Source organism: Etheostoma spectabile, chromosome 13 (assembly GCF_008692095.1).
Source record: "Etheostoma spectabile isolate EspeVRDwgs_2016 chromosome 13, UIUC_Espe_1.0, whole genome shotgun sequence".
NCBI lineage: Eukaryota > Metazoa > Chordata > Actinopteri > Perciformes > Percidae > Etheostoma > Etheostoma spectabile.
Window position 1 is genome coordinate 2327607 of NC_045745.1, and position 18295 is coordinate 2345901.

Genomic DNA, 18295 nt, shown 5'->3' on the forward strand with positions numbered 1-18295 from the left:
GTGTTATAATGTTGTGTATTGCTATTCTACATTTTGGTTACACATTGTGCCAACCATTGAGTCATACCCTGTGCTATGCTGTCAGGACATTGACAAACACAGTGGTACATCGACATGGTTATGATGCTGATTCCATGGGTATGGATGCAAACCCCCCCCCCTTCCATTTTAAAAGTGTGAACCCCGAGGAGACGTGGAGTGGAATTCCAACCAGGATGATGAAAGAGAATCTAATGAATCAAAACCAATCCTATTAGTTCCAGCCCACATCTCCATACTGTGGTCCTTTTTCTGCACAACAATCCACTGCATGATTTCACACAAGCTAGGGAACTGGGGGGGAAGGGTTCCAGCAGGGTGTGATGGGGGGGGGTCCAAAAGCTTTCAACCTGGAGGGACTTGTTGCCTGTAATTGACCGCATGATTACCGCAAAACATGATCTTAGCCCCCGCAGAAAGTGGCTACTGGGGGACGAGCCGATTAAAGTGCACTGAAACTGGAAAGAGAGGACTCAGCTGGCTGAGATTGGACTTGGACACAACTGTTTTGGTTCACTTTGACTTGTCCTTTGGAGATCCATTCAAAAGATGTTTGCATCAGTTCTTTGCTGTCTTGAAGTCTGCAAACTCAGGGTCTCTGAATCCCTGAAGTCTTCGTCTTGAAGATCTGACAGTGGCTTACGCCGTCGTTCTCACACTCCCTCTACCTTACCTTTTTTAATCGCTCTCTCCCCCACGTCATACTCACTCCCTCTATCCTTTTCCTCATTTCAATTTTTGTTACTAAACCCTGTCTCTGGGGAGTGGGAAAATGAGCAGAACAAAGCATGTGGGGCTTTTGAGGATCATTTGGAACCGGGAGACAGAGTCTTTGTGGCGCTGCCAGCTGGACATATAAAGAGACGGGGGGCGGGTGAGATGGAGAAAGGGGGAGCAACGCAAGGGAAAAGAGGTGCGAGGGGAAAGCTCAGGGCGCTTGGTTTTTGAAGCCGCGAAGGGGACGGGGTGTCTCCTCCTCCTCTCCTGCATTCAGACGCATTCAAGCAGAACTTGTGGCTTGCCGTTCACATCCTCAGCTCCCTCGCCCTCTGTTTGTGATATGGATACCGTCACCGCCCCACCCAGCACCCAGCACCCACAACATTGAACGTCCATGAAAGATTCCAGTCAAAGTTGGTGCACTTATCCCAAAAGAATGGGTTTCAGTTCATGTTAAATCAAGCAGATGGCAATGTTTGCAGTCCTTTTCAACAAGTTTGGTAAGTAAAACTTGATGAGTGCTCCATGGGGTAAAATTAAAAGTGAGGGAGTTCATATTAAATCCTTATATAGGCGGATTTTAAGTGAATGTTTGGCAAACCTGGAGACATCAGAGTTCACTGGCAGGGTATTTAGCAAAACTGTGAAAGAGTTGGAGGATAGAACGTGGAAATGGACCGGGGCCTTGTCACCCGAGCAACAAACCACGCGGTCTTGGAGCCAAGAAGAGTTTTTTCTCAGCGCTGCCTTGCCGTGCTCTATTGTGCACTTTTGTCTAAAGCCAGGGGATGCTATCATTGCAACCACACACTAGAGAGGGGTAAAGTCCTCAGTCTGAGATCCCGGTGTGGCCTTGGCCTTTTACATCTCTCTCAGGAAGGAATCACCCTAAAGCTCTGCTTCTCGGTTGGACGTTGATTAGAGATCAGAGGTCAGGTCGCCCACCATTAGCCCTCTGCTGCTTGGACATGACGCCCCATCGAGGGCCGAAGCTCGGCCCCATGGGGGCTTCCATTTTGACAGCGTCCAAGCCATGATTGAATATTGGCCAGGCTTTGGAAAGCAATGTCTACACTGAAAGAAAAATGTTGACAATAGTTAGAACATGGGTGGCCACGGTGATCCGCAGATCATGCTCAGTTCCTGCCTGTGTATGAATGTTTTAGCTTTTAGATTGACCTACCCGTATGTAGAGTTTGGCTCAGCAGTCAACACCAACAGAAATAAAGTGATTTAGATACTCATGAAAATTTGATCAAAATGTTACTATCTTTGGGTATCACTTTAGACATAAGCCGGTATTTCATCATTCATCACTACTGCCAACATTGAAGAATAGGTTCACAATTTTTCAAGTAAATGTAAATAGACTGTTCTTACATATGGCGCTTTTCTAGTCTTAACGACTACTTAAAGTACTTTTACATAGTACAGGAACCATTCATCATTCACACATGTTCATACACTGTGGCCGAGGTTCCCACCTGCTCATCAGATAAACACTCACACACATTTACACACCGATGGCGCCGCATCGGGGGCAACTCGGGGTTGCACAAGGACACTTCAACATGGGACTGCAGGGCCAGGGATCGAACCACCAACCCTTCCAATTGGCAGGCAACCGCTCTAGCAAGTCTGTCTTTCAAAAGCACGTTCCACATTCAGGATTGTTTCGGATGTCTCTCTTTTCGGCCAGATGTCCGTCACCTCACTCTTTCTTTGTGTTGGCATTTCATGGTGTTTCCACACCGGCTGCCTTTAGTTCGGTTGAATCGAACGTTTGGGCAGGTGAGAACGCTGCAATCAAGACCACACAAGCGTAGCGAGACCTGCTGGAAGAGTGGTCTCAGCTTTAGTTACTAGTTACCAGTCTTGTATTAAGTACTTGAAAGCAATACTTGAGAAAAAAAATGCAAGTATCTCACCAGAAAATGACTTTGGTGGAAGTTAAAGTCACCTTTTAGAAAACTACTCATCCCCTCCCTCCTCCCCTAGACTACTTAAATACCAAAAGTAACTTTCTGAATTAAATGTACTTAACTATTAGAAGTAAAAGTAAAAACTTTGATTATGAACTGTATTGTTGTTTCCTTATAACTTTTGTAAGAATGCTTCCATTCTTACAAAATGTGATGTTGACCATCTTATTTTTTGTTAAGATCATTTTTTGGGCATTTATTGACAGGACAGCTGAAGACTTGAAGGGGGGGGGGGGGGGGGGCGCAAAGGGCCGCAGGGTGGAGTTGAACCCTGGTCCCAGCGCGTTGAGGAGTAAACCTCTATATATGGCGCCCGCTCTACCAACTGAGCTTCCTGGGCGCCCATGGTTGATTGTTTTTAACTAAAATCCAATATGGTGCAATATGTAATAAAAAAACAAACTGGATGGTCTTCATTCATTTTTTTAAATTACTTTATCATCAGGATTATTTAAAGAATTCTAATGTGAATCATACAATTTCTTCAATAGATTAGTTTTACCTTTCATCTCTAAATTTCTTACACATTGTGTTTGAGGTTTTTATTTTGAAATGCGCCTGATTATTACATGATCCAGTTGTTAATGAAGTGTTACATTTTGACATGTTATTACATAATGCGTTGTTACTAGCCTTCCCAGCTGTTTGCGCTCTTTAACCCATGTCTGCATCTCTGGAAACAGCACATTGACACACTGCTCGAGGACCATCGCCTCCATCATGTCCTTGGGGTACGTGGACCCACTGGACCCATTTACAAAACAGGTCCTCGACGCGGGTAGACAGTTCTTCGGGGGACTCTCCATCAGATGTCTCATAGTAGTTGTCTGGCATTACTCCACAGCTCGGCAGAGGAGGGTCTGGCTACTCCACACAGCATTTTGAGATGGGAGAAAAAAACGTACTCTGGTGTATTGGCATTTCTTTAAACCAATCACAATCGTCTTGGGCGGTGCCAAGACCCGGACGAAGCAACATCTAAGGAGCAATTAACTATAGTCCTCATGAATCCACCAGAGTTTCAATATACAACACAAAGAAAGAAAAAGGCAATGGGACACCCGAAAACAGACATCGGGCGGAATGTTAATACTCATTTGGCAAAATAAATGATGTATGCAGATGTATGTTCTATCTGTACTATTAGACAAGCTTTGATAAATTTGTGGATGTCTAAAACATGAGAGCATTATTGGTTGCATGACAGTGCTGTTGTGCAAATCTGTCTTCTATTGATTTGAATTCACAGGGTACTTGATTCATTTTAATAAAGCAGATTAGATTATCCCTTTATGTTATTAATTTGTAAGTTTATAAAGCGTATTAGACTTCATTTTAGCAGCCTGGCCCAGAGCGAGACACAGTACCTTGTTACCATACATGTTATGAGGTCATACGCTGTAACACATTTTACGTAAAATTTACAGTAACTTACTGGCAACAATTGGCAAGTTACTGTGAATTATTTTTACAGTAGAGGTACTGTACTTCCATGTACAGTATTTTATGTATTCACTGTAAAATACAAAACAAATAAACACCACATAAGTCAAATACAGTAGTTCACTGTACTATTTACAGTACTGTAGTGGCTATATTGTGATTTTTTTAAAGTAATGCTTTGACTACTGAGATTTCAACTGTAATACTTAGACTACTGTGATTTTGTCATGTCAACAAGGTTGTAATCATAGACTGTATATGTATTGATATTAATGGTCTATGGTTGTAATGTAAACTTTACAGCATTCTACTGTAAAAATCATATACAGCAGTGTTACTGTGAAATCTAAAGGAAATAACTGTAGATTACACAGCCATTATTTACAGTGTAGTTATTGGACTTTAAATGAGTTGCATGTCAACAGCATTATCTGCAGTCACTTTTTTGGCGTTAAATAATTTCAAGGTTTTGATTTAAACTGGAAAAGGAAAGGAAAACTTCAAATGCTTTTGCCGGAGGGCCGGATTTGGCCCACGGGCCACTGATTGCCTACCACTGACCAAGGTAATAGTCAGCTGGGTCTGTGTAAAGATGTACTTTATGTTAGGGACATGCAACAGGATACAGTAACGCATCTGTCTGTAGACTGTATTTGATCTACAAATCAGTCCTCTGTCAGCTCAGAAATGAATGATTTTTCATTTTTATTTAATCCAGTAGTAGTAGTAGTAGTAGTAGTAGTAGTAGTAGTAGTAGTAATGGTGGTATATTTTGTTTCCAGATAGATCATTTTCATCAATGTGGTAAAAACAAGTTGTACGTGAAGTTCAAAAGAGTGTTACACAAAAATGAAAATACATTGTTACAAAGAAATCATATTATTGACTGATTACATCAACACATCCCAACCCTGGTTTCAGGGGTGAGCCTAGAAGGGGGGCACGGGGTTGTACCCCCCCCCCCACCCCCTGTACGCCCTCCATTCTGTTGTCTATAATGATGTGTGATTTCCATTAAATCTGAGTTCTGTGACTTAGCTGCCTGTTCTGTTTCCATGACAACTATCCAAAATTCTGATACCAAGGGACCAGCACTGGAATAGATCTTTTTTTTAAATGGCCGTCTGAGTCCACATTCTATATTCTGCTATGCAATCTGTCTAAAATTAAAACAGGGGGAACTTAAAATGAATGTGACAGAATTACATTGTGTTGTTCCATCCCAGCCAATATTTCCCATATTTCTACGCAGATTTTCTATGCTGTGCTCTGATAAAAATGTCCCTTTCTTTGCTTTTGTGTACAGCCGGATGATATGCAGACTAAAGCACGCAAAAGTGTGACGTCCGTCCACGCTGGGAGTCCACTCAGACGAGACAAAGCGAAATCAAAGCAGAACGTTCTGACAAGCTTGACTTGGTTTGTTCCTCATGGGCGAGCCAAGATGATGTGTGAGACTCATACTGTGCAGACAGGCAGCTAAAATTTGCTGGCAGTTGACTGGTGGGAGGTTTGGGGGGGGGGGGGGGGGGGGGGGGGGTCTTGAGTTGTCACATTAAAGCAACGCAGTGGAAGAAAGAGAAGCCTTTGTGCCCGTTTTTTGTCGTTTCTGAAGCTGTCGATTGTCAAGAGAAAAACGTTCTTCTGGTCCGGTGATTTACATCAGAGCATGTGAAAACGGGAAAGTTGCACTTTGCGCTGGAGAAAGAAATGTTTGTCTTTTTGACAAATGGAAACGCTAACTTCATATTTGTCCTAGTGTTCATTTTTTTGATTTTTTGAAATGGTGTTTTTCTCACGTGGGGTGAAACACCTTGCTGTCAGAATGATCTAAAGCACAGATTGAACCCTTGTGTTGTCTTCCCCATCAACCATGAAGAAAAAACAACATTCTTATCACTTTTTCTCACATTTTTCTCACATTTTCAATGTCAATTTGACCCAAGCACAACCTTAGGGTCAATTATTCAGCTTGTGCAATGTTCTACTTATTAATAATAATATTTATAATATGTTTTGCTGCATTTGATCAGTCAGTGACATGGAAGACATTTGATTAATGGAAGTGATCTGACTTGGGAGAACAAGCCTCTCTGTGTTACCTCTGTGTTACCTCCCCCTTATTTTAACCTGCTTTCAACCCTCCTCCCCTAGATTGAGCACCCCCCCCAATCCCCCCTTATCCCATGCAGAATGAATGGCACAGATGTTGTTGGACAAGGCAGTACCCCTTGGTCCCCTTTCCCTCACTGCTCACTCAGCATGAGGTCTGAAACTTGTTTTCTGATCATTGTGTCCCCCCAACCCCCCAACTTGTCCCTCCGCGGGAGACAAAAAGGGACCCAAAGAGGAGGGAGATGGAGATGGGGACACCAAGAGCAGCCCAATTAAAGAGGGAGGGAAGAGGAGCGCACAGCCATGTTGGAGGAATATGAAGAAAACAGACGGGGGACAGCTACCCTGGTGAATGTTTGGGGGGCGCCACAGTTGTTGAGGGTCTGAGTATGGATGGTCCAGGGGAGCTGCAGTAGGGATTTGGGGTCCGGACTGAAGATGCGGGTCGGTGCGTGGCTTCTCTGGGTGTCCTGGTTCTACATCTGGGCAGAGAACTCACAGAGGTGCAGGTGCCAAGACGCGTGTCCAACAGAGACCGGATCGAACGGGAGGTCAAAGACCCGGGTCAGGGAGCACGATGGTGTCGGACGCCGGCACACGCCTCACAGGAACAGGCCACAGCACAAAAAAGGTGAGCGCTGAACTCGCACAACGCCTCAGACTGGAGGCACGCAACTCTGACACGCTGCAACCTGCTGCACACACAGTCTTGCATAAAGTACTTGAAAGCAATACTTGAGTAAAAGTACAAGTATCTTACCAGAAAATGACTTTGGTAGAAGTTAAAGTCACCTTTTAGAACATCACTTGAGTAAAAGTACTCCACGCCTTCTTAAACATCAAAGTCGGACATCAACAGAGAGAAAAACACACAATTTTCAATCTTTCACTCCAACGTAGGACATTTCTGGCAGCAACGAGTAATGAACAAGGAAAGAGGAAAAGTATCTCTTTCATTCAAGAAAAGGAGTGGAGTAGAAGTGGACGTTTCCAGTTATCTAAATTTGGAAGTAAAGTGCAGATACAAAGTATTTGTACTTTGTTCCATTACAACACTGTGCACATGGACTCATGTATTGCCAGACAAGGTCTGTGTATTTATCTGTAGAGCTAGGTAACACTGCAATTATAAATTCTCTTGGTTTCCAATGTAGCTCGCTAGCTAAGATCAATTCAATTCAATTTTATTCATAGTATCAATTCATAACAAGAGTTATCTCAAGATTCTTTACATAGAGAGTAGGTCTAGACCACACTCTATGATTTATAAAGTATAAAGTCCCAACAATTCTAGGAATTCATCCAAGAGCAAGCATAGATCAGCTGATAAATTGAGTAATTTGTTCATGCAGGACATTCATGTACAACATAAATAATGCCCCACAGACACCGCTTTATGTTTATGATAAACAATATGAATTACAAAAAAGACCATTTGTTGCTCTTTTCTTCTGACTATTAAAATCCAAGATGCAGAAAAGTGTTCAAGAAGTAGCTGTTGACATTCTCACAAACAGAGTTAGCACATTGAATGGACATTTAGTATCTCAAATTAAATAAGGAAATATATGTTGGGTGTGTTACATGGGCTATGCATTAACTCATATTCCTTTTTGTTCGCTAACGAGTTGTTCACTAACATCTACATGTACAATATGTGATATAGTAGACAAACATATACTAAACTGACTTTTACCACAGATTTAGAGCACAGACCCCAAAAAAAGAGCTACTGTGACAGAGGATTTCTGAAAAACGTCATCACTTTAAAATCATCTTTGCAAGCCATTATGTATTTAGAAAAAGTCATTAAAGCATTGAAGAAGACTCAGATTTTTGAGTTAAGGCCAACCAGCCTCAAACTGCATTAAAGGCATTGTTATAAGACTGATAAAACATGTGTTGCGTAAAAGATTTTGACAGCTGTCCGAATGTGTCAATGTCCTTTTGATTTTAGTGTCATAACCATACAACTAAAGCCACCGTGGTAATCATAATCATGCTCTAACTGTGTGTGAAACAGAGAAGATAAACACTTATCTGCTCACTTTTAAAGCTTTAATTGCAAAAGTTGAAGTATTTGGAAAAGTCAATGAAATTACAAAATGAATTGGACAGTGGGGCGCCTGGGTAGCTCACCTGGTAGAATGTGCGCCAATGTGTCCTCTCAAGTCTGAGCTGTCCTGTCAAATAAAGGCCTAAAAATGCCCTTAAAAAATCTTTTAACGGACAGACATTTTGTCTGGCACCCCCCCCAGTCTTTAATTATTTCAATTGGGTTGAGTCACTAAGAAAAAGACAGGATGCATTTTTGTTCAAACTAGCTCAAAGCGGCCATTCGTGTTGACAGTGATTGTGGATTTCTTTACAAAACACGCTTGAATTACACTCCAAATTTACTCGGAAGTCACTTTTTATCCCATTCCTCACTAGGGCCGACGCTTTCTTTCTTTCCCCCATTCCATCCCCGCCCCGCGCGCCCATTCCAATCCTTCCCCTGACCTTTGGTCCCCCGGGCTGAAAGAGGTTCCTTCCCTCGGCGGTCCCCGGCCCAGCACCATTCCCATGGCTTGTGTTGTGGCCACGACTCATCCTTCATCCTCTCTAAAAACCCTTTTGTGGCGAGTGAAAGCCGGCCGGTGGCGGGGCCATCAAACCCCAACTTGTTGGATCAATATAAACATCCATCACTTAGCCCCCGGCCTTTCTCCGCCTCACAATGAACACCTCGCTAAACAATGCTTCACTTTATGTGAGCCATTGGAAGGAATGAACTGCTGAAGTCCACTTCACACTCACTTCTGGGTTGCCCTTTTTTTTCTCCGTGGCAACGCCTTATCGATGCACAGACGCCATGTATCGATTTATTATTGTATATGAGTTGGTCTGCTTGACAATCCCATTTTGCAGCGATAAAATTCAAGTGAAATGGACAAACAGAGAGACGTGTCTTTTTAGATGAAACAGATGTTGACCCAGTTTTCTCTTGGGAACATCGTCTAAAAAAAAAAAAAAAGGTAATAAATTACATTTCAATCAGGAGAGACATGTTTGCAGATATGCAAATGAGCTCAATAAAATGTACAAAGTCTTTGGAGATTAGACTCCATCACTAGACGAATATATGGTATATATGTATATATAGGGGTAGAGAACCATAATAACCCCCCCCGATGGAATCTAGACACCGGTGGTGGTGGAGCCCGAAGACCAGATCCAAGGAGGCTCCGGACCGGTCAGCTGGAGTAGATGACTGGAGGTGGAAGGGGGAGGGTGGAGGGTCGCCCTCTTTGCCTGCAACGACAGCTGATAGCAAAGGGAGAAACAGACTTACAGCAGGGTTGTCACCCTGTGATTGGCCCTTGCAATTTGTGCACGATTCTGATTGGTTTAGCAGGAAGGTGAACGCCTCCAACAGCTGATTCCATTTAGGAAGAGAGCATTGATTAAATGAAAGAATTTACGCTGAGCTACAACTTATACACTTTAGATTTACAGTTTTTTGGGGATTTTATGGCCAATAAACTTCAGTTAAAGGAAATTAAACCTGATGTTTGGGTTAGAAAAGCAGAAATTTGGGAATTATTTATTGATGGATAATCACAGACTGGAATATGTCAACTTCTACTCAATACTATTTCGAAACCACGTCATTTAAAAAAAGAAAATGCTGTAAAATTGAATAAGACGCCCCGAAATTAATGAAAGTAGAGATTTGTACTTGCCAAAGAGCGTTGTGTGGAATCAGTCATGTTATTTTGGTGAATTAAAAAAAACTTAGATATAGGAAAACGGGTCAGTTTGACCCGAGGACAACATGAGGGTTAAAGGCCAGTTATTTCATGGATCCAGGATACTATGCATCCTGATGAAGTTCCCTCGGCCTTTGGAATAAAATACCCCCCCCCCCCCACATCATCACATACCCTTCACCATACCTAGAAATTGGCACGGGGAACTTTCCATCAGATCATCTCAATGCAAATTAAACCAGCCATTAAGCTAACTGAAATAACACCATGGCTATCTATATGTTATGGTGAAGGGTATGTGATGATGCGGGGGGGGGGGTATTTTAATTCCAAAGGCCAAGGGAACTTTATGAGGATGCATAGTGTCCTGATCCATGAAATAACTGGCCTTTAAAAATAAAAACCTGCATGCCCCTATGGGAATTTAACATAGTGGGGTGTATACTTATCCCCCCTGTATTAAGGAAGAACATTTGTGATATTAGGAAGACATAAAAGACGCTATTCATTCACAAAGAAAAATGGTGTCTTTAAAAGGTTGGATTTTTCTAAATTATTTTTAATTAAAGCATTAAGACCAATTTCCAAAAGATGTTTTTTTTATTCCTCTTTTTAATCAACTTTAGCATGGGTGTGTAAACTTTCTTAAGCCTGTTTTGGATGAGTCTGGATTAAGAATGGGATTGGAACACAATGCCAGTATTTTTATTTACTTTGAGTGCATTTCTGTCCAGTTCAGTGCTTTCCGACACCATTACACACTGATCACGTACAGCTGAAATAGTTTGTTGACTCCTTGCATGATTGAGAGATACATACAGTAATTTCCTTCTATTGTTTAGAGACATGAGAGACTCTAACCTTCCTGTTTCCCCACAGTGTTGACAGAGCTGCTGCCGCAAACTGTCACAAAACCAACTAGAAAGCAGTTAGGATGGGACGTTGGATTGGGTTTGGACAATACAATGGACAACAGCCATTGTATTTGATTGGATACCAAGGAAAAACAACCAATATTCCCGCCTTTCCTGTGGGATTTCTTATGCTGACATTCAGCCTCATGCTGTGTTTTTAGCAACAATCAATAACGTTTTCAAGTGAGGGACGATCACCTGGGTCTACAGTGCTTGATAACGTGACTTTGTGTTGTGCAGGGAACTATTTGGCATTTGAATCCTTTAGAAATGGCATATGGAAAGACTAAATGCATAATAATTACATGTTGTTTGAATCCATGGTTCCATTCAAATTAACAACATATTCGTTCATTTTCTCTCTTTCCCATCCTGTCTTTTTATACACAGCTAACTGTTGCTCGTCATTACTTTTATCTGCTGCGGAATGTAAATTTCTATGAATGTCTGGACTTCTACATTTGGCTATGTTATGTATATTAATAAATAGATATCTATAGGCCTACATATAGATAGATAGATAGGTGAAAAGTGATGGATAGATAGATAGATAGAATGATAGATAGATAGATAGATAGATAGATAGATAGATAGGGTTGTAAAAGTGATAGATAGATCGATAGAGATAGATAGAATAGATAGATAGATAGATAGATAGATAGATAGAGAGATAGATATGTATAGATGAGATAGTAGCTAGATAGATAGTAGAGTAGATAGATAAGATTGACTGAGTAGATGGATAGATGGATCGAGAGGTGTAGGAAGTATAGATAGATAGATAGATAGATAGATAGATATGTGTAGATAGATAGATAGATAGATAGGATGGATAGATAGATAGTGATGTGATAGATGATAGATAGTAGATAGTGGATAGGATGTAGATAGATAGATAGTGATATTGATAGAGCTACGATAGATGATGATAGATAGATAGATCGATGATAGATAGTTAGTTAGATGGATAGATGGATAGATAGGTGTAAAGTGATGATAGACGTAGATAGAATGTGTAGTAGAGGAGATAGATAGATAGATAGATAGATAGATAGATAGATAGATAGATAGATAGATAGAAGTAGAGTGCATCACAGGGGAACTCGAGCCTACGTTTGATATTTTAGATTTTATTTTGAAAACCTTCCTGACCGGAAGTCCGATGTCCTTGCGCTAGCTTGACGTCGGTGCGGTCACAGAGAGCCGTAGTAAATGAAACAGGCGCTGATATTCATTAAGGGACGCTGGTTTTTAAGAGAAGCAGGAAGTGAACTGTAATGTTGTTGTAGTTAAAACGAACAGACAGAAACGTCGGTTGATTAAATTATAGTTACAGAGAGACTATTAACGTTATTAATCAGCTGGCTCGGATTGGACGATATCCATATGACTGGGAACTTCGCTGATAATGATAATCACACGTGTTTTCATCTGCACTTTGGCATCAGTAGTTCCACTTCTTCTGTCAGGTAAGTGTGTCTGAGTCTGGGAGTCATTCCTCACTGCAGATATTATATGTATCACATAGATATATATCACATAGATGGACACTGGATACTTCTTCCACCATGTGATATATCTATGTGCACTGGTGGAAGAAGTATCCAGATCCCATTTCTACCACACTGTAAAAAATACTCCTGCATTATAAATGTTACTTAAGTAAAAGTGTGTAAGTATAATCAGGAAAATGCACTTAAAGTACTAAAAGTGACCCCCCCAACCCATGTTAGAAAGTGTAAAGCATCCTAAAGGTTGTGTGTTTAAAGGTCTAATCATCTCAGCTGGACTAGTTTCATTAATAATAAACATCAGATTTTATAACTACATGTACATAACTACAAGTGTAAAGTAACTAAAGCTGTCAGATGAATGTAGTGGAGTAAAAAGTACAATATTTCCCTCTGAAATGTAGCCGAGGAGATGTAGAAAGTGGCATGAAAAGACTCAAGTAAAGTACTTCAACAGTACAGTACAGTACTTGAGTAAATATACTTACATTCCACCACTCCTGGGGCATTCACAAATAGAATATGCATAACTGAAATGAAAGAAAGGATAGGTCTTTTTTATCCATCAGGGAATGTCAACGCCATGCATCAGACAACGACTCATCTACATTTCCATTCGATAAAAGGAGAAGCAATGTGTGGCATTGCTTATGTATTGACAATATGCAAAAGGGTGTAATTTGTGTCTTTTTAATTCAACAACACCAGAAAATGGCGACGAATTGCTTTTTTTCAGGCCACGTTCAGTGAAATTCTGAAAAAAAAAATGCCATTGAATTGAGTTCTTAACATTCTTGCGAGTCTAAGGAGCAGCTTTGTTTTCATATAGCCGCAAACCAAAACCATTTGTAGTGCAAACATATATACAGTAGCTTCATACGATGCATGTGCTGTCATTTTGGCATCCATTTAATTCATGCAAATGTAATATACATACATTTAATACTCATACCATGCTATTGTTTGTGCTATCCTCTTATTGTAAAAGTCTGGCATTCGTAGAATGTGTTTCAGATCCTTGAATTAAAGACATATTTCTTGTTGACTGTACTTCTGTAAAGAGTCTTCACAGATTGTGGTGATATTACATAATTATACATACAGTATAGGCTAGGTTTGGTTGTAAAGCCTAATACTCGCTGGGTCTCCTGGAAGGTCCTGATGGGTCTTTACCCACAGTACTGTACCTGTTTGTTCTGTTGTATATTATCGGTGCTTTCGCGATATATTTACACAATTAGATTTGTGATAAATAATCATCCCTAATGTCAATATTATGACTAAGTGGGTAATGAAACATGAAATAAAACGGAATGAATTTTACAAGAAATTCTTCATAGGGAAACCAAAACCGAAATGACTACATCTATAGACTGTTTCCAATTTATATTCTATTTTATACTTATACTGTTTTAATTAGAGACGTTCCAATACTCATACCAGTGCTTGTATTGCCTCCGATACTGCCTAAAATGCTGGTATCGGTATTGGGAAGTACTGGAGTTTATGCACCGATACCACGTAATAAAGCCCTAAAGAAAATCAACGTTAAAGTAGTTTATTTATGTTCTTTTTCCGTTATAAATGACATAATGAAAGAAAGTTCTACAGCAACCTGAGCCAGACCGACAACAAAGACAGAAATCATATCACATCCATACAGGGATAGTAGTATACAGCTGTTGAAACATAACAAGATATATGACACGCTAGTATCGGCCGATACGCAAGTTCAGGTATCAGAATTGGTATCGGGAAGCAAAAAACTGGTATTGGACCATCTCTAGTTTTATAGTTTCCAGATATTATATAAATTACAGAACTGACAAGTTGAACGTTGTGTGACATTTTTTGGTGAAGCTGTTTGTTTAAAGTGCCCAAATTATAAAAAAAAAAAAAATCTTTTTTTCTGGGATCTGGGGTGTTATTTTGTGTCTCTGGTGCTTCCACACACATACAGTACAAACTTGGAAAAAATATCCGTGTTGTTTTGAGTGCGATACGGTTTCTGAATGTCCTCTGTGTCGCGGATTGAGAAGGCAGAATCGTGACACACCCCTTCAACTCCAGAGTTGTCCTTCTCGTCCAGATCCAGTGCTACCACATCTTTAAATTACTAGTAGTCCTTTTGGTGCCTTATTCCTGTTTTGTTTGGTAAATTCAGCAAACTGTAAAGACGGCTAAAAGTGAAGGGAGGGACACCGGTAACGCTAACGCAGGCGTAACGTTATGAATGGCCGCTGTTCTGAATCGAGTGCCTGGGTCTGGTTCCCGACGGGTCAGTAAACTGCCGTTAGCGTTCTTAGCACCGGAGTTAAGTGCTGACCGGGATGGTTGCTAGCTGGCTTGGTGCTGACTGTGGATGTGTACCCAGGCCGGGGCTGTAATGATAGTGGATGGCTGCTAGCTGGCTGGGGGGTGACTGTGGATTTCTACCACGGCTTGGGGCTGTAATGATAGTGTATGGTTGCTAGTTGCTGGGGGTTGACTGTGGATGTGTACCCAGGCCGGGGCTGTAATGATAGTGGATGGTTGCTAGCTGGCTGTAGCTGACTTGGATGTCTACCCAGGCCGGTCTGTAATGATATGGGCTGGTTGCTAGCTGGCTGTAGCTGCTGTGGATGTTCCCCGGGCCGGGGCTGTAATGATAGTGGATGGTTGCTAGCTGGCTGGGGGGTGACTGTGATGTCTACCAAGGCCGGGGCTGTATGTAGTGGATGTTTCTAGCTGACTGTACTGACTGGGATGTGTCCCCGGGCCGGGGCTGTAATGATAGTGGATGGTTGCTAGTTGGCTGTAGCTGACTGTGGATGTGTCCCCGGGCCGGGGCTGTAATGATAGTGGATGGCTGCAACAAACCGAACCGTATCGTAACATCCCTGGTATCCTGGGATTTATTCAACACTTTAATTTGTTTGGAAAAGTAATAAATACAATTTTTTTTTTTTTTGATTTTGACTGAAAAAAAACCCAATTATATTAACTGCAATTATCTCTGAGACAATTAATTGTACAGCAACTTTTGGAATTCTCACAGCGCTAATAGTGGGGTTAGACAGGCTATTATTAGCTGTCATGTGAATTAATGAAAAGATCTAATACAACCCTTTTGTTGATTCTCTATGCCTAGATTCACATTAGGATTATATTAATATCTTGTGGGAAATAATGCAACTTTTCAAGTGTTTGCAGCTCACAAGCAAGATTTTATAAATATGTCTCAGTGCCTCTGTAACCTCAGTGGCTTTATTGATAAAGTGAAGTAAATGGAACTTCATTTTAAAGAGTGTCTTTTGTTCTTCTGCGGAAATGCTGTTGACGGGGGACTTCCAGTCTGCTTTTGTTAGGCCCGATGTTCCCGAGACTCTGTAGCTTCCTCTCCTGACAGGAAGCTGATCACAGTCTCCCCGTTTCCGTCAATGTGATCATCCAACTCCACGGGAAGTTCAGACAATGGCATTCCACTGCTGCCTGCAAACACACATTGTTTGTTGGTAGGACGGCTTAAATAGATTTGTTGTGGGTGTTAGTTAAGTGAACTGAGAGGTAGGCCTGCACAATATTGGGAAAAAACTGACATTGCGATATTTTTTTCCCTGCGATATATATATATATATATATATATTGCAATATGAAAAAAGTTTAAAAGATGACATAAATAGCTCTATTTGGAAAAAATAAATCATTCTCGACTACTGTGGTGATTTTGTAGGGGAGGGCATCTACAGATAAAAATGAAAAAGGGATCTTTTCTAATTTAAACCATTCTTTGTTAAACTTTAATGCTTTACAAACACCAAAGCAAGTAAGCGCTGTGACTACTGTTCTGAAGTGATTTTGGAGAGGGAAATTAGAAATACGCTGGTGGACTAGCATAACACCATTGTATTCATATGATAATCAATCCAGGCTAAATTGTATGACAGTGACTGCTTGTTGCTTCCTCTAAATGCCAGGTTGTGGTCGACTAGCAGGCCCAGCTCGTTAGCTGGATAAACTGATCAGACCTGCATGTCACTAGCAACAAACTCTGTGTATCCAAGAACAATTAAATCAGTGGAAATGACGTTAGATCAGACACAGACTTCTGTAGTAGATGAGTGTTATGTTTCCAGTTACGTTAGGCTAACTATATTAGCTTTAGCCTGGCTGGTGTTGGAATTTCAAATGTAATATGTGCTTAAAGATTGTGTGTGATTTGCATTATACATTATACATTTAAGCCAAAAGGCAAAATCAATATTTCAACATAAATAAAGAAATGTTGGTCATGCATTAAGTTTGTGATTCATGCATTAAGTCGTTTTGCAATACTCCTTTTCTCTAAAATAGGGTTTTCTGGTAGCAGCTTTCTGCTTGTTTTTTAAGGCTAACTTTATTAGCTTTAGCTTGGCTGGTAGCAGCTTTCTGCTTGTTTCTTTAGGCTAAGTATGTTAGCTTTAGCCTGGCCTGTAGCGCAGCTCTCTGCTTGTTTATATTAGCTTTAGCCTGGTTGGTAGCAGCTTTCTGCTTGTTTCTTTAGGCTAAGTATATTAGCTTTAGCCTGGCCTGTAGTGCAGCTTTCTGCTTGTTTATATTAGCTTTAGCTTGGCTGGTAGCAGCTTTCTGCTTGTTTATATTAGCTTTATCCTGGCTGGTAGCAGCTTTCTGCTTGTTTCTTTCGGCTAGCTATATTAGCTTTAGCCTGGCTGGTAGCAGCTTTCTGCTTGTTTCTTTAGGCTAACTATATTAGCTTTAGCTTGGCTGGTAGCAGCTTTCTGCTTGTTTCTTTAGGCTAACTATATTAGCTCTATCCTGGCTGGTAGCAGCTTTCTGCTTGTTTCTTTCAACTAACTATATTAGCTTTAGCCTGGCTGGTAGCTGCTTTCTGCTTGTTTCTTTAGTCTAACTATAGTAGCTTTAACCTGGCTGGTAGCAGCTTTCTGCTTGTTTCTTTAGGCTAACTATATTAGCTCTATCCTGGCTGGTAGCAGCTTTCTGCTTGTTTCTTTCAACTAACTATATTAGCTTTAGCCTGGCTGGTAGCTGCTTTCTGCTTGTTTCTTTAGTCTAACTATATTAGCTTTAGCCTGGCTGGTAGCTGCTTTCTGCTTGTTTCTTTAGTCTAACTATAGTAGCTTTAACCTGGCTGGTAGCAGCTTTCTGCGGGGGAAATGGCCGGGAGACGTTGTGATAATGTTGCATTAATCAGGTGATTTAGTTTGTATTTGAGGTGAACAAAAAACCCTGACTACTGTAGCTTCACTGACTAGCCATTGAAAACTCTGCGCATCACTGTGTCAGCGGCAGCTGCTGCCTACGGTACTTTTCTCATAGACAGTTAAAGAAGTGGACCAACAGATCCAGTTGTTCTAGACGGAGGCCAGTGAAGTATATTAGAAGCTCTTTTCCGTTGATGCTGAGCGTTAACTACTGTGCAGCCTCCAACTGAGTTTGACGATGTAGATGTGACGTGAACAACCGGTCTGAAAGTCTTCTGGTAGCTGTGCCAAGAGAAATCTCAATCATTCCAAGTCAGTAGAGATAGAGAGCATGGGTATACAGTATATGTTAGGAGATAACATAGACACAGGCTAATTATTGTTAACTAACATGCTAGTTAACATTAGTAATTAAACCTAAACAACTAATGGAAGTCCACACTGTCTGCGTGCTTCTCCTGACAACATTTTGATTTGTGGTTATGACAAAATGCAAAATGGGATTGTCAAGCAGACAAACTGACCAACTCATGTATAATAATAGATCCATACTTGGTGCCTGTGTATTGATATAGTATTGCCACTGAAAATAATAATAATGTATCCTTTATTAGTCCC

General features: G+C 40.9%; 1 protein-coding gene and 1 long non-coding RNA gene across 4 annotated transcripts in view; one reads left to right on the forward strand and one right to left on the reverse strand.

Moving 5' to 3' along the window:
* Nucleotides 1–3336: 3336 nt before the first annotated feature.
* Nucleotides 3337–18295, forward strand: part of robo4 (roundabout, axon guidance receptor, homolog 4 (Drosophila)) — a 51966-nt gene continuing 37007 nt past the window's right edge. For 2 of the 3 annotated variants that reach the window (XM_032533824.1, XM_032533826.1), the window contains exons 1-2: nt 3337–3472; nt 6377–6930. In XM_032533824.1, coding sequence (XP_032389715.1) covers nt 6693–6930 — 238 coding nt within the window. In that variant the 5' untranslated portion in view covers nt 3337–3472; nt 6377–6692. Of the gene's footprint in view, nt 3473–6376; nt 6931–12171; nt 12435–18295 lie in introns of those variants that run through there. The other variant, XM_032533827.1, reaches the window with a different exon arrangement.
* LOC116700539 (uncharacterized) overlaps nt 7010–18295 on the reverse strand; it is a 14070-nt gene continuing 2784 nt past the window's right edge. Inside the window, exons 2-3 of the long non-coding RNA XR_004334679.1 lie at nt 12662–12669; nt 7010–7119 (exon numbers count right to left, since the gene is read on the reverse strand). This is a non-coding gene — a long non-coding RNA (uncharacterized LOC116700539). The remainder of the gene's footprint in view (nt 7120–12661; nt 12670–18295) is intronic.